Source organism: Bubalus kerabau, chromosome 6, assembly GCF_029407905.1.
Source record: "Bubalus kerabau isolate K-KA32 ecotype Philippines breed swamp buffalo chromosome 6, PCC_UOA_SB_1v2, whole genome shotgun sequence".
NCBI lineage: Eukaryota > Metazoa > Chordata > Mammalia > Artiodactyla > Bovidae > Bubalus > Bubalus kerabau.
This window is the reverse complement of record NC_073629.1, coordinates 84,678,436-84,704,020: the sequence shown is the minus strand read 5'-3', so window position 1 is coordinate 84,704,020 and position 25,585 is coordinate 84,678,436. Positions and strand designations below refer to the sequence as shown.

At 42.1% G+C, this 25,585-nt stretch overlaps 1 protein-coding gene across 5 annotated transcripts in view; it reads left to right on the top strand.

The window, feature by feature from the left end:
• Positions 1-25,585, top strand: part of NFIA (nuclear factor I A) — a 400,419-nt gene that overhangs the window by 324,394 nt on the left and 50,440 nt on the right. For 3 of the 5 annotated variants that reach the window (XM_055585662.1, XM_055585663.1, XM_055585660.1), the window contains exons 8-9: positions 15,989-16,167; positions 18,574-18,739. In XM_055585662.1, coding sequence (XP_055441637.1) covers positions 15,989-16,167; positions 18,574-18,739 — 345 coding nt within the window. Of the gene's footprint in view, positions 1-15,988; positions 16,168-18,573; positions 18,740-25,585 lie in introns of those variants that run through there. The other 2 variants (XM_055585661.1, XR_008715917.1) reach the window with 2 other exon arrangements.

The window sequence follows — 25,585 nt, the reverse complement described above, 5'->3', positions numbered from 1 at the left end:
TGTGGAATGTTTTCTTCTATCACACACACTCACCCACTTGCTCTTTTAAATATGAAGCTCGCATTTAAGCTTTAATGCAGGGATTTCAACCTCCCCGATTGACAGAACCATAAATCATGTTAAAGTTAAGTGAATTACTGTAGCATGGAACTGTAGCTTTAACAATGTTTATGTAGTATCAGCTTATCATCCACGTAGGCAAAGAGGGGTGAGCACTGATACTCGAAATGGGAAGGCACAGTCCTGTTAATGTGGCCGCAGTATCACACAGAGTCACCCATTTCATGCCACATCCTTTGTATTGTTGAAACAAGTGGATTCAATCACTCACGTGAATGGATGGCCTTTTAAAATGTGTATTTCCATGGTAAATTTTACATTTGCCATTTCTTAGTATTAAGTAGCAGTTACTTCCTCTCCACCCCAAACGATTCATTTTTCCTATGTACAAAACACACGTGAGGAACACCAGAGTGGACAGGTTGTAGTACAGTAATAAGGGACCTATGAGGCAAATATCGTGAAAGGAAATAAATGATTTGACCTCTGAAAAATAATTCGTATGGGAGCAGAAGAGTGCAATGAAAAGCACATGGGCTGTGGCGTCAGACAGAATAGAATTCAAATGCTTCCCAGCCACTCAGGATCTGTACAAACTTGGGCCAGTCCCTGGCCTCTGCTGGCCTCTGTTTTCCCACCTGCACAAAACTTTAGGTGTTAATAGGAGGAGGAAGTGAAATGACATATGGATAGGGCCACGTATGTGATCAGTATGTTACTGAACGTTAGCTGTCTCAGAGTCCTCCCATCCCCATATCTTTTGCTGTCTTTTTATGTGGTTCTCTTGAAAGGATTCTCACTTCTCTCATTGCTCACTCCTCAACTCCAGCTTTCTCTTTATCTGCTCCTGTGAGTCCAGAAGGTGTGTGTATGTCTCCTCACTGAGAGGAGTCTTATGGAAGTCTTCCAGGAGCCCCTGGAAGAGATGGGGCCTCAGGGACATGAGCCAGCCCAGTTACACCATCCCATCACTCTTGTTTGGTTGGAAGAACAGGCGAGTCTCCTTGTGGGGCTGGTGAACCCCCTACCATGATGACTAGCCCACAGCCACGGTGACAACTTCACTTTGACTTGTCTTCATTCAGGCATGGCTCTTGCTAAGGGATAAGCACCATTGTTATTTACACAAGTCAAATCAGCAAATAATTTTTGAGAGTGTACCATCTGCCCAGCACTGTGCTAGGTCCTAGTGAACAAACCAAACAAGCCTGTCCTGCCCCTCAACCTGAAAGACCAGAAGAACAGTTGTTACTCAGATGAGATTCATGAATTAAAGAAATGGATAATATAGCAAGGTATTAGAAGTATTTGTGGGCATTTGGATTTATTTGTCAGTTTGTGTGGGTCCAGTCTATTGGTGTACACTATGTATTTAGGAAACCTTAGTATCCCTGAGGGATATCTGTAGATCTTCACGAATCCTCAGATTCCTGAATACCATAATAAGCATTGTTGAACTGTTGCACACCCAGTAATGCATCAGTCCCCGACCTTCTTGGTACCAGGGGCCAGTTTCATGGAAGACAGTTCTTCCACAGACTGGGATATAGGAGATGGTTTCAGGATGATTCAAGTGCATTACATTTGTTGTGCATTTTATTTCTATTATTATTACATCAGCTCCACCTCAGACCATCAGGCATTAGATCCCAGCGGTTGGGGACTCCTGCAATAATGAACAGAAGACATGTTAAAGTACTCTTTCAAGTGAAATATTCTTACAAGTGAAAGAACCCAACCAGATTGCTTAATCACCTCTCCATTCTCCCCAAAAGAAAATAATGGATTGTTCGTGTAACGGAAAAGTCTGAGGGTTTGTGGCTTCAGGTAGAACTGGATCCAGATGCTCAGGCAATACCTTCAGAAATCTGTCTTTTTATCATTCTCAGATCTTCTGTCCTCTGTGTGAACTTCATTCTCAGGCTGAATCTCCTCAGATCATGGCACTGATGATATGAGCAGTTCCAAGCTTAATTCCTACCCTTGTAACAGTCCCAAGGGAAAGAGAACAGCTCTCTCACAAGAGATCTAGAGAAGCCCAACTCCTTGATGCTCCGAGTGGCCTAGTGTGGGTCATTTGCTCACTTTTAAAATAATCTTTATGTTTAAAAGATAGTGATCTGATTCCTTGGTGGCTCAGGCAGGAAAGAATCTGCCTGCAATGTAGGAGACCTGAGTTTGATCCCTGGCTCAGGAAGATCCTCTGTAGAAGGGAATGGCTACCCACTCCAGTATTCTTAGCTGGAGAATCCCATGGACAGAAGAGCCTGGGGTTGCTATAGTCCATAGGGGTCACAAAGAATCAGACTAACTGAGCGACTAACACTTTAAAAGATAATGGAGGAGGCAGCTGGCATGGCAGACAGTGGCCCCACAGGGCTTACAGTGTTGGTGACCGTGACGTGCAAGCCAGGCAGTGGCAGCATCTACCTTCAGACCCCACCCCGCCCCGGAGCTGCAGCTGAGGCTTAAGGGAGGTACGAAGGGAAGGTCATGGTCAGGTCTGACCTCAAGGAGCTACGGAAGCACGTCAGCCTGAGGAGTGGATCCTGGAGCAGTTCCCCAGCCTCTATGGCTGCCGGGAAGAGAGGATCCCAGAACTGGAGATTGATGTGAATGAACTCCTGGGCGTGGAGAGTGATGAGACCCAGCTGCCAGGGTCAGGAAGCTGCTGGTTGATTGTTACAAGCCCACTGGGGCCTCTGTCTCTGGCCTGCTGGAAGAGATCTGGGCATGTACAAGCACACCCTGGAAAAAGACAGTCCCCCCACGAGACAGCCACTGCCCCCCAATCTTATAGCAACAGCAATACTGGGGCCTGGCACCATGAGCAGGACTCCCTGTGCCTCTGGCCCGAGGTCTCTTCCCTGACATTAAAAGTAAACCTAATAGGTTTCTCATTGGTGTGGCCTGGGTTCTATGCCCACCCACAGAGCTGGGGGGAGGGTGAAGTCAATGACATAGACTGAGGTGGAGAGAAGGCTGTTACCCAAAGGTACCTTCGAGCTTTGTTTCCAGAAGAACAGGTGAAGGACTGCTGGGCCGGCAAAGCTGATAGCTGCCCAGTCCAGGGGATTAGAGCACAGCTGTCCTGTGCCCAGGGCAGCAGGAGTGACTTCATGTTGCAGGTGGGGCTTGAAGAGCACAGGTCAAACCTCGGTCTTAGGAGAGTGACAGTCCATGCCGGGGAACTCCAGGTCCATGGGAACATTGGAGAACAGTTCAACTCTTTTTTAAAAATTATTCACTTGCCTGTGCTGTGTCTTAGTCGTGGTAGGCAGGATCTTTAGTTGTGGTATGCGGGATGTAGTTCCCTGACCAGGAATAGAACCCAGGCCCCCTGCACTGGGAGCGTGGAGTCTTACCACTGGACCACCAGGGAGGTCCTAAGAACAGTTCAGCTCTTGATTCCCGATGGTCTTATGCTGCCACAGGGCACTGCGTGATCCTGATTACTTTTAGTATATCTTAACTTATCCTAAGAACACAACTCTAAGGGCAATAAATAGCCCAGAGTCCAGCAAACAGTCTGGGACACAGCAGATTCTCAACACATACTTTTTAAAGGTATGAGCCCACTATGTACTAGGCACCTACATACACTGATTCTAATTCTCAGAAAAATCTCTTAAATTAGTACTATTTTATCCAATTTACAGATAAGGATATGCAAGTTCGAAAATGTTACATAACTTTTCCTAGACTCACATAGGGAGTGAATGATTTCAAAACCCAAAATAGTCGAGCTCTAAAAATCACACAGACATAGGATTTCCATTTTGCAGCACAGAAAACCAAAGTGCTTAGGAGGTTGACACAGAGCTAGTTGATACCCAGCTTGGGGTAAACTTTGGTACCCTGACTTCAAACACTGGCCCAATGCGTCTCATACTTCTCCTTGTGTGAAATTTATCAGCAGTAGGAATAAATCCCTAAATCCTATAGGGTGAATTCAGGACGGTGCTTTGAAACCTGTGCTTTAGTAATCATGTTACTTAGAAATAGGGCCTTGAACTTCAATGTATACCTATAAGTTGGGCAGGGGTAGTGGGAAGAGAGGCCATGAATCAGTCATTGCTTTGTTTGTTGTGGGGTTTGTTTGTATTGGTCTTGCATTTTTTTATTTTAAATGTCAGCAAAGACTTGCAAACTGCACAGGTCCCAGCATTTGGTAGGCCTCCCATAGGCTAGAGAACCTCCATGGAGCTTAGTGTTTCAAATTCCAGGTCGTTTGAGGATTAATTCTCTGTTAACCTATGTGATCATCCAATCTATGGTGGTTATTTTTCCTTTAAATGTTTTGGTGTATCTCTTCTTCATCTCTTGTATATCTGGCATGTTACATAGAAGCTCAAGTTCCCTTCATGGAACTGAATCTTGTCAACTTTGCTTATTAAACAGTCCCCCTTCATGTCTCCAATAATCACAGCTGTTGTGTGGTGTTTGTAGGCATTTCACATTAGCCGTCATGGCGGCTTAGTTGATTCATGCATAAATATGGTCTATTCAGAGAAGAGGCCCTGTCAGTACCGAAAGGCTAGAGCTCTATCTCACAGAAAGAGCTTGAACTAGTGCATTCACTCAGGGTTTGTTTTTTTTAATTGAAGTATAGTGTCAGACTTTATTTTTGGGGCTCCAAAATCACTGCAGATGGTGACTGCGGCCATGAAATTAAAAGATGCTTACTCTTTGGAAGGAAAGTTATGACCAACCTAGATAGCATATTCAAAAGCAGAGACATCACTTTGCCAACAAAGGTCCGTCTAGTCAAGGCTATGGTTTTTCCTGTGGTCATGTATGGATGTGAGAGTTGGACTGTGAAGAAGGCTGAGCGCCGAAGAACTGATGCTTTTGAACTGTGGTGTTGGAGAAGACTCTTGAGAGTCCCTTGGACTGCAAGGAGATCCAACCAGTCCATTCTGAAGGAGATCAGCCCTGGGATTTCTTTGGAAGGAATGATGCTAAAGCTGAAACTCCAGTACTTTGGCCACCTGATGCGAAGAGTTGACTCAATGGAAAAGATTCTGATGCTGGGAGGGATTGGGGGCAGAAGGGGACGACAGAGGATGAGATGGCTGGATGGCATTACGGACTCTATGAACATGAGTCTGAGTGAACTCCGGGAGTTGGTGATGGACAGGGAGGCCTGGCGTGCTGTAATTCATGGGATCATGAAGTGTCGGACACGACTGAGCGACTGAACTGAACTGAACTGAACTGATTTATAATGTCATGTTAGTTTCATGTTAGTTTCATTTCAGTTATATATTTATATATGTATATATATATTTTTCTTTTTCACATTATTTTTCCTTAAAGGTTATTACACAGTACTGAGTATAGTTCCCTATGCTATACAGTAGATCCTTGTTGGTTATCTACTACTTTTCTGACTCTTATGTTTGACTTGACGTGATATACACATGGATGGGGCTTCCCCAGTAGCTCATAAGTAAAGAATCTGCCTGCAAAGCAGGAAACGCAGGTTCGATCCCTAGGTATGGAACATCTCCTAGAGAAGGGAATGACAACCCACTCCAGTATTCTTGCCTGGAGAATCTCATGGGCAGAGGAGCCTGGTGGGCTGCAGTCCACTGGGTCTCAAAGAGTCAGACAGAACTGAAGCATCTTAGCGTGTATGCGTGCACATACACATGGATGTGGGAAACCAGCACATACCCAAAGCATGTTAATTAACAGTGAAAAGGGTCAGTCAAAGAGTGACAACGGCTAGTTAGTAGGGATACAGAAGGCAAGCAGTTTGCTTTGGAAGCCTTCAAAAAGATGAGGTGTCAGCGGGAAGTCCAGATGGGACAAAGACCAGGTTTGGTAGGCAGTGGGTAGGAGGAACAGAGATTGTCTGGTGCTCAGCTCACAGAAAAAGCATTGGTGGTATTCGGAGAGTAAACAGGAATTATGTGGGTCTACCCCAGGGGCCATTAGACTATGGCCCACCAGTCGAATCTAGCCCTCTGCTTGTTTCTTAAAATGTTATTGGAACATTTTATGGCCATGCTCATTTATTTATGTGATATCTATGGCTGCTCCTGCACTGAGTAATTACAGCAAAAACCATGAGGCCCGCAAAGCTAAACTGTGTCCTCTCTGACCTTTACAGAAAATGTTTGCCAACCCCTAGTCTAGACTATAAACAGGACCTTTGAAAAAGAAAGGTCTTTAAGTAGCAAAAATTGATTTAAATTAAAATTTTAAAAGATCTTTGCTGCCCCTCACCCCTTGCTGTATTTTTAAAATTTATTTTTCCAAAAGATATTGGAATTTGATCTCTATCCTGAACTTCTACCTTAACTCAAATAGAATAGAATATATCAGTTATCTTGGAAGTCTACTGTAACAGAAAGTTACTTTGTTTGGTAGCAGTAACATAAAAATACTGGTGTTTTGCAAGTCATCGTGAAATATCATATATTTCTCTCATTTGATATACGTTCTTTCACACGTATTCAGTGATGTTAAAGATGTGTTTTGAAAACCTTGGTTTGAGTCAAAGGTTTGTTATTTAGAAAAAGTTTCACCTTCTAAAGGCTTGAAAACCATTGCCAGTTCCTTGTTCCTTGTGTCTCTGTTAAACCCCAGAACTCCAAACTTCTAAACTTTCGTGAATGGCAGGTTTGACTCATGAATGATGTATAAATTATAGCTATGGACCAGTAAGATTTCTCAGCTTTACGTAGGCTATCATGGTGTTACATATTGTGGTTTTGAATTTCTAAAGAAGTAAACGCCATAGTAGTTGACAGCCCAAACAATTCAAGTTCCATTTGCCCTTATGGAATGCTTTTTTTTTTAAGTGCATTTTTTTTCTACTTTCTGCTCCTTTTAGAAGTGTACCTTATTAAAATTTTTACTTTTAAATATGAGTAGTCAGGATTTCTTAATGCCACCTTGTGCTTTATGGAAATGGTTATTTTTGTCTAAATAACATCTTACTGCTGAAGACAGATGAGTAGCTTTTTCTTGTAATGGTGCTAACAGAGAGAAGCAGTTTGGAATTTCACCTGTTGCCACTGACAGTGTCAATTAATGGTAAGACTGAAGTTTCCCAAATGCCAGGCCTTGGGAGTGGTCATTCGCTCTATGAGCAAAGAAGACTGTGTAACGCCATCTAACAAGCACGCTGCGCCTGAAGGAGGATTTGATTTTATTGTTTGCATTGCTCTCCTAGCAGTTTATCTTTGGAGCCTCCCATAGAAGAGAGACTAGGATCTAAGGGCTGGTGCCGGAAAGCAAAAACTAATATGAAATGAACCTAATTCTCTGTCCAACCCGTGAGAGTCTGCAGTCGTTCCTGGACGAGAAATTAAGTCAATGTCAAGCCTAAATGGAAGAATATATTTCAATCATGAATTCTTGGTTTGAGAAAAACGTAGGAGGGTTATTAGAACTTTTAAAGGTTCTGTTTGGGCAAAACTGCTGGCAGTGGTAGAGAGAGGTGATTTTCTTTTGTCTCTTTTTTTCCTAAGACTTAGAATGAATTCGGAGAAGGCAATGGCACCCCACTCCAGTACTTTTGCCTAGAAAATCCCATGGGCGGAGGAGCCTGGTGGGCTGCCGTCTCTGGGGTCGCACAGAGTCGGACATGACTGAGCGACTTCACTTTCACTTTTCACTTTCCTGCACTGGAGAAGGCAATGGCAACCCACTCCAGTGTTCTTGCCTGGAGAATCCCGGGGACGGGGGAGCCTGGTGGGCTGCCGTCTATGGGGTCGCACAGAGTCGGACATGACTGAAGCGACTTGGCAGCAGCAGGCAGAATGAATTAGAATGAAATACAAGATACCAAACCCATGTGGCCATGACTCCCTGGCCATCTTTGAGCTGGAAAAATTGTCCATAAAGTCTCCTCCCTGTAGTGGACTCTCAGACCAAGAATCAGTTTTTGGACCTTAGAAGTCTCTCAGCATACACAGTAATACAGTAATGACTTTGACCTTCTCTTCCCCAGTCTTAATCAATTATGCCTTAAAGGAGGAAGAATACTTTTAAGTTAAATATATATATATAATATATATACAATAACATTTAATTTTAAACTTTTCCTCTTTCAAACTAAAACCAAAGAGTCTTTTAAATAATTGGGGCCACCGTGGGGTGGAGGTGGGGGGCGGTGCACAAACAAGTAAACCAACCTGCCTGACCTGCTCTCTTGTTTTTAAGTATCCAGTAATATGATCATTTGGCAATAAATAACTGAGCCTACACCTCTGGGAAATTCTGGGTCTCTGTTTCTTTAAGTGTGGCTACTTGTTCAGATGTGTAGGCAGTGCCATTCCAGCCAAAGAAACCGGATCAAGTTTCCTTCCTTCCCATCTTATTTGTATTCTTTATGAAAAGCACAAGCAGTTGTTTGAAACAAGGCTGGCCTCTGGTTAAAGTTTAAACTAGTAGTGAGATCCATCTCAAACGGAGTGTTTGTGACACTTTTTGCTGCTCCTGGCCTAGGGTACTAAGAGTATTAGACCCCAGAAGCAGCCAATTTTGTAGTGCCTTTTAATACACAAAATTGTATTAACATCAACATGGATACAGATGGATGCACTGCAATAAACTGTAACCACTTGAGAAAAGCCTTTATTGACTCTCAAGTAAATAATGCACATTTTAAAGGATCTAAATATGCATTTACATAATGTGCTATAATTTTTTATTGTGTCAACTACTCACACACACACATCCATAAGAGATGTTTTTCTCCGTCAAAAATTTGGACTCGTACCATTACTTTGTGCATTGCATTAGCACCATGCCAGATTCACAGTGGAAGTTCTTCTTCTCTAGGGCCCGAGCTGACCATCTCAAAATACAGTTAGTCAGTTTTGCTGACTGAATAATTGGTTGGTTAATTTAACCGCAGTGACACTTTCTAAAATAATTTGTGACCACTTGTTCAAAAACTTAGGCACACTAAAAACATATAATCCAAGATAAAAGAGAAATGAAATAAAAAAGAAGGAAAATCAGATTTATACATGGCTAGAATCTTAAATCTGAGCTTTAGAGCAATGGAAAAACCCAATGCAGTCCCATTGTTCAGGAAAAGAATGCTACTAGAAGGTTATCCAGAGAAATCACATGCATTGAATAGTACTCCCTCATGGCTCACATGGTAAAGAATCCACCTGCAATGCTGGAGACACGGGTTCAATCCCTGGATCAGGGACATCCCCTTGAGATGGGAATGGCAACCCACTCCAGTATTCTTGCCTGGAGAATTCCATCAACAGAGGAGCCCAGTGGACTACAGTCCATGGGGTCGCAAAGAGTTGGACATGACTAAGCGACTAACATACACACACACACACACACACACATACACACAACATATTTTGTGATGTGTATAACACAACTGTTTTCTGTTTGAAGAAATGAAAGCACAGGATCTTGAATGATTCATATCCTATTCCAGTGAACTAGTGGCTGAAGCAGACATCCAAGGCCTGAGAAAGTAGGGGCTGTGAAGAATGATCCTTTGAAATGCAGACTCAGCAGTTGTCTAGTTTGAATCTACAGGCTAAATGATTTCATGGTATTAATTAAGAATTAATTGATTATTATAAATCATCCATTATAGAGTTAACTCCACATAGTACCATGTGTTTTCAAGTTTGTGTTACAATAAACTATATGACACAAGGAAAAGAGGAATAATTTTTTTTAGTAAAATGTAACAAAGGAACTTTCTTGAGGAGATCTCAGGTCTTTCCCGTTCTGTTGCTTTCCTCTATTTCTTTGCATTGATCGCTGAGGAAGGCTTTCTTATCTCTTCTTGCTATTCTTTGGAACTCTGCATTCAGATGCTTATATCTTTCCTTTTCTCCTCTGCTTTTTGCTTCTCTTCTTTTCACAGCTATTTGTAAGGCCTCCCCAGACAGCCATTTTGCTTTTTTGCATTTCTTTTCCATGGGGATGGTTTTGATCCCTGTCTCCTGTACAATGTCACGAATCTCCATCCATAGTTCATCAGGCATTCTATCTATCAGATCTAGTCCCTCAAATCTATTTCTCACTTCCACTGTATAATCATAAGGAATTTGATTTAGGTCATACCGGAATGGTCTAGTGGTTTTCCCTACTTTCTTCAATTTCAGTCTGAATTTGGCAATAAGGAGTTCATGATCTGAGCCACAGTCAGCTCCTGGTCTTGTTTTTGCTGACTGTATAGAGCTTCTCCATCTTTGGCTACAAAGAATATAATCAATCTGATTTCAGTGTTGACCATCTGGTGATGTCCATGTGTAGAGTCTTCTCTTGTGTTGTTGGAAGAGATTCTCTTGGCCAAACTCTATTAGCCTTTGCCCTGCTTCATTCCGTATTCCAAGGCCAATTTGCCTATTACTCCAGGTGTTTCTTGACTTCCTACTTTTGCATTCCAGTCCCTTATAATGAAAAGGACATCTTTTTTGGGTATTAGTTCTAAAAGGTCTTGTAGGTCTTCATAGAACCATTCAACTTCAGCTTCTTCAGTGTTACTGGTTGGGGCATAGACTTGGATTACTGTGATATTGAATGGTTTGCCTTGGAAACAAACAGAGATCATTCTGTCGTTTTTGAGATTACATCTAAGTAGCGCATTTCTGACTCTTTTGTTGACCATGATATGGCTATTCCATTTCTCCTAAGGGATTCCTGCCCACAGTAGTAGATATAATGGTCTGAGTTAAATTCACCCATTCCAGTCCATTTTAGTTCTCTGATTCCTAGAATGTTGATGTTCACTCTTACCGTCTCCTGTTTGACCACTTCCAATTTGCCTTGATTCGTGGACCTAACATTCCAGGTTCCTATGCAATATTGCTCTGTATAGCATCGGACCTTGCTTCTATCACCAGTCACATCCACAATTGGGTATTGTGTTTGCTTTGGCTCCATCCCTTCATTCTTTCTGGAGTTATTTCTCCACTGATCTCCAGTAGTATATTGGGCACCTGCCAATATACTTCCCCAGAGGAACCTGGGGAGTTCCTCTTTCAGTATCCTATCATTTTGCCTTTTCATATTGTTCATGGGGTTCTCAAGGCAAAAATACTGAAGTGGTTTGCCATTCCCTTCTCCAGTGGACCACATTCTGTCAGACCTCTCACCATGACTCGCCTGTCTTGGGTTGCCCCACGGGCATGGCTTAGTTTCATTGAGTTAGACAAGGCTGTGGTCCTAGTGTGATCAGATTGACTAGTTTTCTGTGATTATGGTTTCAGTGTGTCTGCCCTCTGATGCCCTCTTGCAACACCTACCGTCTTACTTGGGTTTCTCTTACCTTGGACGTGGGGTATCTCTTCACGGCTGCTCCAGCAAAGCGCAGCCGCTGCTCCTTACCTTGGACCAAGGGGTATCTCCTCACAGCCGCCCCTCCTGACCCTGAACATGGAGTAGCTCCTCTTGGCCCTCCTGTGCCTACACAGCCACAGTTCCTTGGATGTGGGGTTGCTCCTCTCCTCTGCTGCCCCTGGCCTTGGACATGGGGTAGATCCTCCCGGCCGCCACCCCTGACCTCGAATGCGGGGTAGCTCCTCCCAGCTGCCACCCCTGACCATGGATGTGGGGTAGCTCCTCTTGGCCACCACCCCTGACCTTGGGGAGGGGAAGCTCCTCTCAGCCACACTTCGGTGCTCTTCTGCACGGTACGTTGTAGCTGATGAACAGAAATGGTATGGTATGGACCTAACAGAAGCAGAAGATATTAAGAAGAGGTGGCAAGAATACACGGAAGAACTGTACAAAAAATATCTTCACAACCAAGATAATCATGATGGTGTGATCACTCACCTAGAGCCAGACATCCTGGAATGTGAAGTGAAGTGGGCCTTAGAAAGCATCACTATGAACAAAGCTAGTGGAAGTGATGAAATTCCAGTTGAGCTATTTCAAATCCTGAAAGATGATGCTCTGAAAGTGCTGCAATCAATATGCCAGCATTTGGAAAACTCAGCAGTGGCCACAGGACTGGAAAAGGTCAGTTTTCATTCCATTCCCAAAGAAAGGCAATGCCAAAGAATGTTCAAACTACCGCACAATTGCACTCATCTCACACGCTAGTAAAGTAATGCTCAAAATTCTCGAAGCCAGGCTTCAGCAACACGTGAACCGTGAACTTCCAGATGTTCAAGCTGGTTTTAGAAAAGGCAGAGGAACCAGAGATCAAATTGCCAACATCCATTGGATCGTGGAAAAAGCAAGAGAGTTCAAGAAAAACATCTATTTCTGCTTTATTGACTATGCCAAAGCCTTTGACTGTGAGGATCACAATAAACTGTGGAAAATTCTGAAAGAGATGGGAATACCAGACCAGCTGACCTGCCTCTTGAGAAACCTATATGCAGGTCAGAAAGCAACAGTTAGAACTGGACATGGAACAACAGACTGGTTCCAAATAGGAAAAGGAGTACGTCAAGGCTGTATATTGTCACCCTGCTTATTTAACTTATATGCAGAGTACATCATGAGAAATGCTGGGCTGGAAGAAGCACAAGCTGGAGTCAAGATTGCCGGGAGAAATATCAATAACCTCAGATATGCAGATGACACCACCCTTACGGCAGAAAGTGAAGAGAAACTCAAAAGCCTCTTGATGAGAGTGAAAGAGGAGAGTGAAAAAGTTGGCTTAAAGCTCAACGTTCAGAAAACAAAGATCATGGCATCTGGTCCCATCACTTCATGGCAAATAGATGGGGAAACAGTGGAAACATTGGCTGACTTTATTTTTTTGGGCTCCAAAATCACTGCAGATGGTGATTGCAGCCATGAAATTAAAAGACGCTTACTGCTTGGAAGGAAAGTTATGACCAACCTAGACAGCATATTAAAAAGCAGAGACATTACTTTGTCAACAAAGGTCCATCTAGTCAAGGTTATGGTTTTTCCAGTGGTCATGTGTGGATGTGAGAGTTGGACTGTGAAGAAATCTGAGCGCCAAAGAACTGATGCTTTTGAACTGTGGTGTTGGAGAAGACTCTTGAGAGTCCCTTGGACTGCAAGGAGATCCAACCAGTCCATTCTGAAGGAGATCAGCCCTGGGTGTCCTTTGGAAGTACTAATGCTGAAGCTGAAACTCCAACACTTTGGCCACCTGATGCGAAGAGTTGACTCATTGGAAAAGACCCTGATGCTGTGGGGGATTGGGGGCAGGAGGAGAAGGGGATGACAGAGGATGAGATGGCTGGATGGCATCACTGACTCGATGGACATGAGTTTGAGTGAACTCCGGGAGTTGGTGATGGACAGGGGGGCCTGGCGTGCTGCAGTTCATGGGGTCGCAAAGAGTTGGACATGACTGAGCGACTGAACTGAACAAAGAAACTAAGGTCTGCATTTTAGTTATTAATGATTTTCTTTTACATATTTATCAACAAGAACAACAGCAACAGAAAGGGCAAGGGTGTTGATTAAACAATTAAGGGAGGAATTTCATGGTCCTGTTAAAATATTTCTTCTATCAGGTTTCTTTAACTTTTATCTGTCCAGTCTGCTCAAGTTAATTTTTCCCTTGCCAGCATTCTCTGCTGGCCACCACAATTCCATAATCTCACAACCATTCATCACTTTCCACTTAAGCACCTGAAGCATTGCCACTTCATTATTAAGGTCTGCTTCCTGTAGGCTCTTGACAATGGAGGTGCCACCTTTGTGTTTGTCATGCTGCAAAAGTCGAGTGTATCATTTCATTGTGCTCAGTACATTCCCAGCCTCATTTGGGAAATGCCACATTCCATCTCTAACTAGAAACTATTTGGTCAAATACAGGCTACTGGGTGAAAGTTTCTTTCTACCAGCAAAGACGAGCATACCATATTAGATGAAAAAATTCCTTGGGTTCTTTAAAGCCTTTTGCATCGTAAGAGATGGCTAAAGTCATTTAACTTTCTAGCTGCAGATTTTAACTCAGAGATTATAATCGATTCCAAGATTTATCATCCAGTGTATTAAGTCCTGGGCTTCCCAGGTGGTGCTAATGGTAAAGAACCTGCCTGCCAATGCAGGAGACATAAGAGAACACAAGTTTGATCCCTGAGTTGGGAAGATCCCCTGGAGGAGGATATGGCAATTCACTCCAGTATTCTTGCCTGGAAAATCCCATGGACAGACGAGCCTGGCAGGCTACAGTCCATAGGATCGCAAAGAGTCAGACATGACTGAAGTGACTGAGCCCACATTAAGTCCTATGTTTTACCAGTTTTTCTATAAGCTCCATGGCTTTTTGCCAGGAAAATGTTTTTAAGTTTATATTTATTTGTATGGCCACTTTATTGATTTCTGTACACTTATATATCTGATCATTCATTGTACCATCAGCAGATATTTACTGAGTGCCAGACACTGTTCTGGGGATATGACATTGAATCCATTAAACGGAGGGATAAACTATTTACTAAGATGGTGAAGAGAGAAGAGCCAATACGAGTTGGTTTTATTCAAGATGCCCTCAGTTGTAGGACTGAAGACAACTTTGTGTCATCTCAGTGTTGTATCCCAAGCCCGTAGTAAGAGCCTAGGAATATTTTTGGATGGATTAAAGGTTGCATAAATGAAGGAATCTTATCAAGTCATCTGCATGGTATCGACTGGACTGTTGATCCCATTCCAAACTCCTGTTTCTACTCTTGAAAAACTACAGATGCCACTCAAAACCTCAGAGTTCTTGCCACTCCCAATTATTAGTCAGAAAATGCCCCAGTCCTACAGATACAGTAGAGAACAAAGAACCCATGTCCAGGGATCAATTGAGATGCATCCTTTTTTGACAGTCCTCAGACTTACTGATCAAATGGTGGTAGAAAATGTCGCCAGTCTTGCTTACTTGCTCTTCAGTTTTATTGAGTCATTCTCAATGTTAGGAAAGTCTTACTTTCCAAATATTTGGGTATTCGTTTGTTTCCTCTTTGCAGGGGCTCCTTGAGTTTAAAGATTTAAACTGCAAAAAGTAAGGAAAAATAAATGCTCTCATCTGCTTCTACTTGGGAGATGTCTCCCTGGCCCTCTTTGGGAGATGAGAGCTGCCATGTCGGCGTTATTTGGTTTGTGCCTCCAGCCCTTCCCACATGCTCTTCTTACTCTCCAGCAGGCTTTACCAATCACCCTTCCATGTCAAGGGCAGAAGTCTTCCAAGGCAAAATTATTAAGCACTTCACATACAATTTTTTAGCCTAATACAATATTCTTCCTATATCAGTGAAACTCAATATATAGGTTCAGATACAGTTTCAGATATAAGGGAGTGATAGTTGTCTGAGTCTTTCATCAGTTTGTATGAGCAGAGGGCCAGCAATTTAGCAGGGGTCACTGCCTATCTCCTCTGCCTGTGGGTTTCCCTGCTCTAACTAACATATATGCTTTTCAGAGTTCGGCTTTGAAACCTTCCATGTAAAGTGAGGCACCCAAATTGCCTGGGTTCATTAAGTGATCATTTACTACAGACTTCAAAAAAATTTCATCCTGAATTAGTCCCTAGAAATTTCCTTGAAAGGGGTATAAGAGCTTTAACAATGAATTATTGTCTATGGAATGCTCAGCATGAAAGGGGATCCATATGTGCAAACTAGAATTTGTCATATGTAATGTCAGTTAAATCAGGTCTAATCTACCAAATACATTTTTTATTGCCTGCTTCATTAAAAAGGCTCTTAAGGTAATGAATAATCTTCAGCTTCACCAAGGATTATTAATGCCTTTATAACTCATGTCCACTGAAAATAGAAAGACAGCTTGAAACTCTACCCTAATCTAACCTCCATGTTTGTCTTAGAGCTTTAAGGAAGAAAATCTATCAGACCTCTCCAGTATTAAATGCTGTCACACGAGCAGTTACCGTGAATTGAGTCAGGAGAAGAAATTTTAAGAGGAAGTTGAATCTGGTTTAAATGCTGTGGCAAAGCAAGTCTTTCTCTGTTAACTCTGATGTTTTGTTTTCCTACAGCAAGTCCACACGCGACACCATCGACTCTTCATTTTCCGACGTCACCCATCATCCAGCAGCCCGGGCCTTACTTCTCTCACCCAGCCATCCGCTATCACCCTCAGGAGACGCTGAAAGAGTTTGTCCAACTTGTCTGCCCTGATGCTGGTCAGCAGGCTGGACAGGTGGGGTTCCTCAATGTAAGGAAAATTCTTTTTTTTTTCTCAATTTCTTTAGAAATATTAACCAAATGTAAAAATAACAAGGGAAGACCTTATGACCATGTGACGTGGTGCTCCAATGTCGTGCTGACTGACTACAGGCAAATGTCATATTTATTCTAGATTGTGGGAAAGTTAACTTACTCTAAGAGGGATTGGCTGAGATTTAAAAACAGTGTTTGTGTTAACTTCTCAACTGTCAAGTTTATGGATATAAATCATCTCAAGGGTGAACTGTATAACCTTCTAAGGTCTGTGGGCAGATAATTCCACCTCCTGCACACTAACTCAAGGGCTCACACAGTTAACAAAATAGAAAGACCAAATAATTTTAAATAATGATTTTGAGTGGTAGGGAGCGGTAGGGGGAGGAGGGGGCACAGATGTTTCAGATCAGCTAAGTTGATATTTTTTAAAAATAGTCTTCTAACACTTTACATCAAGTTGACCAGTACTTGAACTCAAGATGCTCGAAGTAGTTTATTATAGTTTGCTATTTCTGCAAGTAGTTATCTTTCCCACTTATCTTTGTATAAAGCTAAACAGTCTTCAATCGATCTGAATGAAGATTTTAATTTTTTTCTCAAATAAGCTAAATCACAAACTGAAACAATATTCCTAATGTAAAAGTGATTTTTTTTTAACTTTTTATTTTGTACTGGGGTATAGCCGATTAACAATATTAAGATAGTTTCAGGTGAACAGCGAAGGGATGCAGCCATACATATACATGTATCCATTCTCCATCAGACTCCCCTCCCATTTTTTAACAATCACAAATTTTGTTTCAAATGTAGAACCAAATGTTTACAATGGATAGCTATATCCCAAGGCCAATAATAATAAATTGGAAATAATGAACAGCATAAAGCCAAATGTAATTTTCCTTTTATCCTAATAACTGCACATGAAGCCACAGATGAACCATAATTATGATTGCCTAATCTAGAATATTTTATCACACCATTCTATCACTGATTTTCTTGCTTGAAGAAATACCTGATTCTGCATATCTGAGACAGAAAAGGCAGCTTTGACTAATGTCTGGTGATGTGTTAGCAGATACATTTCTGTCTAGACAACAAATCAATATGGAGCCTTTTTTCTTTTTGCTTGTGTATTCATTTGCTTGGCGTATTCTAAAGCATTCACTTATGGACTTCTAGCCGACTCAGAAATAACACACAGGCAAGTTTGTTGGCAAGAAAGCACAACATTCTGACTGTCAGATGAGATTGTCTTTGAGGAACAATACTAAATATATAAGTGAATGTTGATGAGGGAGTGAGACTTCCTCTGCAGAATTATTAAGCTTAAACTTAAAAGCCTGGGACAACAGCATCTCCTTCAGCTGAATTTTGATTCAGGACTAGAGCTGAAATAGGAGATGTTATTGCTGAGTGAACGATGTCACTGAAGACCGGAGGCAGAAAGGCCACTTGGGAAGCCATGAAAAGACTGAAGTGATCACCAGCATCAAGCATCTGACTTTCAGATTTCTAACTTCTTTTTTAATAGTCCTGACATCATCCTATATAACTGTCAAATGCCCAGTTTTACATTTTGATCAAAATTTTATAGGGTTTAAGGCAGGTCTCTTCATGGGACTATGTGAAAAAACTTGAAAATAAATGGATTTTATTGCTTTCTTCAGAAGAAAACTTTTCGTTTGTTAAAGAGCTGTTACTTGGTTGTTCTAACATCAGGCAGCCAAATAAATATGACTCTTATGGCATATGCTTATATAATTTAAATCAAAATTAGAAGTGATATTTTTCCTTAGCAGAATTTTGACAGCTGAATTCTAAAGTTTCTGTGCCTGATGTTATACAATATGTGAAAGAAATTTTTTATGTTCATTTAACATATTTATTAAATGTTATATAATATCAACTTTGAAGAGTGAAAATAAAATATTTTTTTAATCTCAAATGCATATTTAGGAAACTTCATTATATCTATATAAATAGGCATGATGGAATAATTCCGCATTCTATAAAACACTTACAAATTAAATTAATATTTAATAATCATGAGAATGATGACAAAGGTCACAGTTAGTACTGAATCAAAGCATTCCAAGCACAAGTTGGCAGGTCCTTTCATAGAATCAAATGCAAAGAAGGTCAAAGTAATTCAAGAGATAAGTTTAGGATACATGGAGCATGTGTGCCTAAGACTGTACTTTTGTGGAATGTCTTAAGAACAACCTACATTTCGTCATCCATATGCTCTTATGGAAGAATTCAAGCAGCTAGAATACTTAGTAATTTGCATAATATGTGCCTAACACCTAACGAATCGTTTGTTTTCAGAAGCAGCTAATGGTTCTTATTTGTGTCTTCTTTTTCCCGTGCATGCTTTGTTTTGTTCCCATCCCGGCAGCCCAACGGGAGTAGCCAAGGCAAAGTGCACAACCCATTCCTTCCCACCCCCATGTTGCCACCACCACCGCCACCACCGATGGCCAGGCCTGTGCCCCTGCCGGTGCCAGACACGAAGCCTCCGACCACGTCAACAGAAGGAGGCGCAGCCTCCCCCACCTCACCAAGTAAGTATGGCTGAGACAAGGCGCCGGTCACTTACAAAGCTCTGTGCACTTGAATCCAATCTCAGCTTGGCCCCTCACTGCATAGGCTTTAGTGAAAGGCACGATCCCCAGTGATGGTTGTAGCATGAGTTTGCAGAACCAAGACCAGATCAAAGCAGATACTACTCTAGGGTACCACCAACTATACCAAGTGTGAAAATGACTGGGTGTTTGGGTGGATGAAATGGTATAACTACATGCCCAGGACTGAAAGTGAAAATACGAATTATTCAGTGTTGCATATTATTTGAGTGGCTTTGAATGCTATCCTCATGGTCATCAAACAACATCTATTTGTATGAATCTTATTAGCAAAAATTCCTCATACTTTGGTAGAGCCCTGCCTTCCAGTAACTTACAATCCAAGAGAAATGCATTTGATGAGCTACAAAGACTAGGTACCTCATCCATCAAATAGAAAAAAAAGTTTAGATGAAAGTAACCAATTCAAAGGTGTGTACATTGAGCATTCACCAACAAAAGAGCCTGGCAGAAGATCAGAGCTAGTAGCCATGGCAGTTGCCTAGCTAAGCTTGGCAGAGGGAGGAGATGGAAGATGGAATTGGAAGGAAAGAGGAAAGAACTCTTGGCTCTTCTCTGAGTATTCTGGGAAGTGTGATCCGACAATATAGGATTATTTGATAAATTAGAGAGAGAACAACTCTCCTGGTATTTCCTGATATTTTAAAGATGACAAGGGTATAGAAATAGGTTGAACAGATAAATTTGGCTTTTATTATACCTGAAATAATGACAGGAAGAGTGATGGCTACAGGCAGAGTTCCCAGGTAATGGATGAGACTACCTAATCTTGATAGGGGGTATGATGACCATCTTCTCTGAAGCACTGTAGGGGGATCAAGGCATAGGAAAGAATGGGAACTGTGACAGTGACCCTAGAGAGAGGAGGTCTTCGAGGAAGTGAGGCTGGACACAAGGCATCTACAGAGGAAGAGGTGAGCATAGACCAGGAAAGAAGCAGGAAGGTCAAGAACTTGAGCAGCAGCTATGGAAATTGAATGGAAGAAAGCCCAAGAAGAGCTGTTTTCCAGACATAAGCTTTTGGGCTTGGACAGCCATTTGGATGAGTATAGTGAAGGACGATTCAAACCTCTCGGTGTTCGGGACGGTGTGGTATTGAGTACAGGAGGGCCAAAGAGAAAAAATGAGCCTCTGTTGATACACTGTTCATTGAACTTAATGTGGGGGATACTGATTTCAAATATCTAAAGCCCCTCATGGGTATGGGTGAGATTCAGGTTATCTAGTATGTATTCATTTTGATAATGCATGCACAAGTGAGTGGCATTGTGCATGGATTCTGGTTTTATAGCAAAAAGACTGAGAGTCTAGAGGAAATTCTGGGCAGGCTGACTTCTCTTGGTAAGAAGTGGTTCAACAAATGAGAAAACCCTGAGTGTCCAATGACATAGGAAGCAAACTAGGCTTGCTATAAGGATCTTGGACGCTCAGTTCAGAAAAGAAGCTTCTGAGAAGTAGAAGCTTGTAGGTGAGTCCTCCTTATTGTGTATTCATGTAACGTCTTCAAACTAGTCAGAGAATAACCATCCTCAAACTCCGTTAAACCTAGTCGCTGGGGATATTGACTTACACATTGGCAACTGCACGCTGATTGTGGTGTTGCATCACCGGTGCATATTGTACCACTTCTCCGTCTCTCTAGATGCACAGGACGTTGGCTGAGCTCTCAGAAACCCTTGTTTAATGTTCTTATTCTACATAGAATAAGTCTAAAGGATAAGGGCTCAAACCCGCACCTTTCACATGGGTAGCTATGTTTCCCTTCCAATCCCAAGTTTCCTCATCTGTCGAATGTGGGCAGTAATCCGTAGCTGGGCAAGGTTATGTGAAATCAGCCACGATAAGCACCACACCACCACCAAATAAATTGGAGCATTATATTATCTCCCAGGGGCTTATCTGTTGGCTCAGACAGTAAAGAATCTGCCTGCCATGCAGGAGACCTGGGTTCGATCCCCTGGGTCGGGAAGATCCCCTGGCGAAGGGAATAGCAACCCACTCCAGTATTCTTGCCTGGAGAATCCCATGGACAGAGGAGTCTGGTTTGCTATAGTCCATGGGGTGGCACAGAGTCAGGCACAGCTGAGCGACTAACCCTGTCGCTTTCATTTCATTATTTACCAAAAGTCTTAACTAGTGGAAGCCTCCCAGGCTAGGCTAATGAAGAAACGTGTCTGTAGGACGTGTAGAAGCTACTCAACCCCTCAATCAGGTTGGTATGAGTCTCTTCCTGGGCTTCCTTCCATGGATTGCATCTAATGCCTTGATGAGAACATAACCACTGTCCTCCTGTGCCCAGCCCCAAGCATTCATTTAACGTGATGGGAAGAGGTGTGGAGGAGGCCTTGGCAGATCCAGCTCATATGGTTGCCTGTTCCTTAGCACAGGGTTTAGAGATTTTCAGAAAAAGAATTTCAGGAAAGGGGAACAAAAGTTTGATATTTACATAACAATTTTATACCTACTTTTTGAATCCTAGGATTCTAGGAATGTAGTCAAAACCAAGTGTTCTACTGATGGCATAGAAAGGTTTTTATCATCATAAATTTTAGCCCTTGTTTCTGGTCTTTCCTGGGGTTTGCTGAATTCACAGTAATATGTTATTTCAGAGCAGTATATCAGCTATCTTCTACTTTACTTTTAAGACAGTGATAGTCTGGGAAACCTGTAATTTATAGTATAGGAGAAGCCTCTCAAATTAAAAATCTAAAAGCCCACCAGCCCACACTGGGAAGACTGCCTCCTTTCATTCATTTATTCATCCTTCATATATTAGGCATCTGTCATGTGCCAAGGACTGTGTTAGCCACTTGGGATACAAAGAGGATTCACCCCTTCTCCAGAGAAACTCGGGGTTTGTTGTGGGAGACAGCTGGGGTACAGGCAGCTCGCCCAGACAGCCCCAGGACAGAGGCGTGCGTCGGTGCCACGAGAGGATGTGGCAGGGAGTTGGGTCCAGGTGTGGGGCCTCAGGTGGGGTTTTTTGGGAGGGAGTGACTTCTTAGCTAGTAGGGGTAGCATTCTGATGTTTCAAGCCTGAGGGAGAAGGTAGAACTTCTCCTCAGAAACCAGCTTGTGGGTGGAAGGAGGGGGTGTCTGACATTGGATTACCACTGGATAAAAATTTAGAGCAGAAGTACCATTTCATTAATTCTGTGCTTTCTTAGAAATGACAACCACAGGGTGGTTGGATCCTGTTTATCTTTGTCAGTTTATTAGAGCCCAACTTTAGCAAGAAGAAACATCACGACAGGGTATTATTAAGTACAGATGTTCAACATCCCAACAGTATATCTGATACTGAGTCCTTTTCAAAACCACTAATTGTATAACCTGGGACAGTCTTTTCTACTGAGAGGTTTAAGATGATTTGCGATAAAATAAGGTTTTAAAAAGGAAAGTAGGAATCACCTATACTGACAACTTTTCTGGGCATGGACTCCCGTGTCTGTTAACAGGAATAACCCTAATTGCTCTTCACACTGTCACAGACAGGCTGTCAGGACAAAGCGGGGTGACAGATGTGCTGTGCTGTAGACAAAGTCCAAGACACCATTTTGAATATGCTCATTTATAAAGTACAAGTGGGTGCCAGCCTAAAGCAGAGTATGTGTTTTTAAACTAATCAGTTGCCTCTGGCACCAATGTGCAACTTTGCAGCTGCGACCAGGAAAACGAGGGTAAGACAGATTTGGGGGAAAATATTTGCCTATAAAATAATATGTTTTAATGGAAAAATCCTTACCAGAGGCCTAAAAAAGAGTAGTGAGGGTGGAAATAACAGTTCTGTTCTGTCAAGGAGGACATTCCTATAGTTGATATGTTTGGAGGAAGATTGGTATATACTATGCCAGATCTGTTTAGGATACCAGGACAAACGGAATAACTGGTAAGAGTAATTCACAGTGGATGGAGTCTACTTCTGCTGATTAACTGGGTTTAGATAACCGGTGAGAGAATATCACTTCTTTCATTCATTCAGTAAATAGTTATTGACTAGCCACTGTGTGCAAAGCAGTGTTGTAGATGCTAGGATTCTGCGGGAAATGAAAAAGATGAAAAATCCCTGATTTTGTGGAGCATTTATTTTACAGAGGATGATGAATAAAATAACAAGTATAATAGGTAGGAGTGATGTGAGATGCTGATACAATAGTAGGAAAGCAAAGCACAGAGGGGTTGGGATTAGTGGGGGTTGTATCCAACCTAAACAGGGTGGTCGGAGAAGGCCTGTCTGAGACGGGGAGGTTTGAACAAAGTCCAGCAGAGGCAAGAGAATGAGCCATGAGACTGTAGAGGGAGGAGTTTCCGAACAGGAGGATCAGCCAGTCCAGCCTGTGTGTTTGAGGAGCAAAACCCAGAGGCCAGTGTGGTGCGACCATAATGAGTGAATGAACGAAAGTAGGGGGAGGCCATGCCTGAGAGGTAATGTGGATGAACGAGGATATGACTGGGAGCTGGGGAGCAGAGGGGAGGCTCAGGCTCATGGAGGCAGCAAATGTTGAAGGTTCTTATGGGCCACGTTAGGACTTTGGCATTTGTTCTGAGATGGGGAGCAAAGGAGTGACACGAGTTAGGTTTTAACATAAACGCTTTGAAGGCTTTGCTGAAAATAGATTTCATGGAGCAAGAATTAAAATAGGAGGACTAGTTATGAGGCTTATTTTTAAATCAATAAATATGAGTGTCTTCTACATGCCAGCCACCATTCTAGGCAGAGGGATCCAAAAGTGAACAAAGCAGACCATCCACTTCCCTTGTGGCATTTACATTCTAAAGGGAGGGGACAAACACCAAAGAATAAGTAAGTTAGTAAATTAGGGACCAGTAAGTACAGTGGAAAAAAGTAACACAGGGAAGGGGGTGGCATACCATTGCAGTATTGCAAGGCAAGAGCTGCTAATGACCTGAACCCATATAGGGGCAGTGCATTCTCAGTCACTTCAGTCATGTCCAAGCCTTTGCAACCCTGTGGACTGTAGCCCACCAGGCTTCTCTGTCCATAGGATTCTCCAGGCAAGAATACGGGAGTGGGTACCATGCCCTCCTCCAGGGGATCTTCCAGACCCAGGGATCGAACCCATGGCTCCTGCGTTGGCAGGTGAATTCTTTAGCACTGAGCCACCAGGGAAGCCCCTGGGGAGGCAGTAGGGGTGGTGAGAAATATTTGAAAGATAAAGGTGATAGCATTTACTGACATGTTAGATGTGAGTTGAGGAAAAAAAAAAAAACCAAAAAACTGGAGTTATCAGCAAAGACACCTAGATTTTTGACCTGAGCAATTGGAAGGGTGGAGTTGCCATAAAGTGAGTTGAAAAAGTTACAGGAAGCTCAGTTCTGGGCAAGGGGCGGGGATCATAAGTTTAGTTTGACCAAGTTATATTTGGAGATGCCTATTAGGTATCTTGGGCTTCCTAGGTGGCTCAGTGGTAAAGAATACATGCCAATGCAGCAGACCCAAGTTCGATCCCTGGGTCAGAAAGATCCCCTGGAGGAGAAAATGGCAACCTACTCTAGTATTCTTGCCTGGAAAATCCCATGAACAGAGGAGCCTGTTGGGCTACAGTCCATGGGGTGGCAAAAGAGTCAAATGCAACTGAGCATCCATCCATGCATGTTAGGTATTTTACTGGTGAGACTAATTATAATAACATCCTACCTACTGCTGTTCTTTGCAGTGTACTGAGTTTTTCTACGTGCACCATCTCATTAATTGGGAAGGGACTCCTTTTCAAGCATGTAATAAAACGAATGGATATTCCTAAGAGTCCTGAGGACAACAGCTCAAGAATAGGCAAATCTCTCATTTCATTTGGATCTGTTTGTGGTATGATAATTCAAAATGCACAATTCATTTTCTTAATTGCATTGTAAAATTCAATTTTTTATAATAGATTGGCACCAAGAACATACTATAAAAATGGACTTTTCCAGAAAAGAAACTGAAGATTGGCATCATAGCCTAGAATTATAATGAAAAGAAAAAAAAAAAACATTTTTGAATTATGATAGAAGATAAAACATGAATATTTTCCTTTTTTAAATTAATTAGGAACACAAAAACTCAATTTAAAAATGCATGAAAGACTTATAAACAGTTTTTTCCATCCTGTCTTAGCCATGAACTTTTGATTTTTTTAAACTAGAATTCTATTAAATTATAAGCATGTAATAACAAGTTCCCTTTTTATTTTTATATCTCTGATGAATCTTGTATACATTCATTGTATGAATGAGTTTGAACCTGTTAATCGAGAATGTAACAATAATCTCTGACCAGGACTGAAGTTTCCTAGTATAATAATTAACATATGTTCAGTGCTTTTTGGTTAGCAGAGCTCTTTACATGTATATTTTATCTCATTTCCAACTTCTTAAGATTCAGGAAGTCAGGATTTTATAGATAAGGAAACTGAGATTCAAGAATGGAATCTTAAATTTCCCAAGATTATAATCCCATAGTGTGCATGGGCACTCAGTCGCTCAGTCATGTCTGACTCTTTTCCAACCCTGTGGACTGTAGCCCACCAGGCTCCTTTGTCCATGGGATTCTCCAGGCAAGAACACTGAAGAGGGTTGCCATTTCCTTCTCCAGAGGATCTTCCTGACCCAGGGATCAAACCCATGTCTCCTGTGTCTCTTGCATTGCAGGCTGATTCTTTACTGCAATAAGCCATCTAGATGAAAAAGAATAATCCTATGGTCGCATGGTGCTAGCTCCTCCTGTAGCCAAATTACAAAGCAATATGACACGATTTCTGGTTA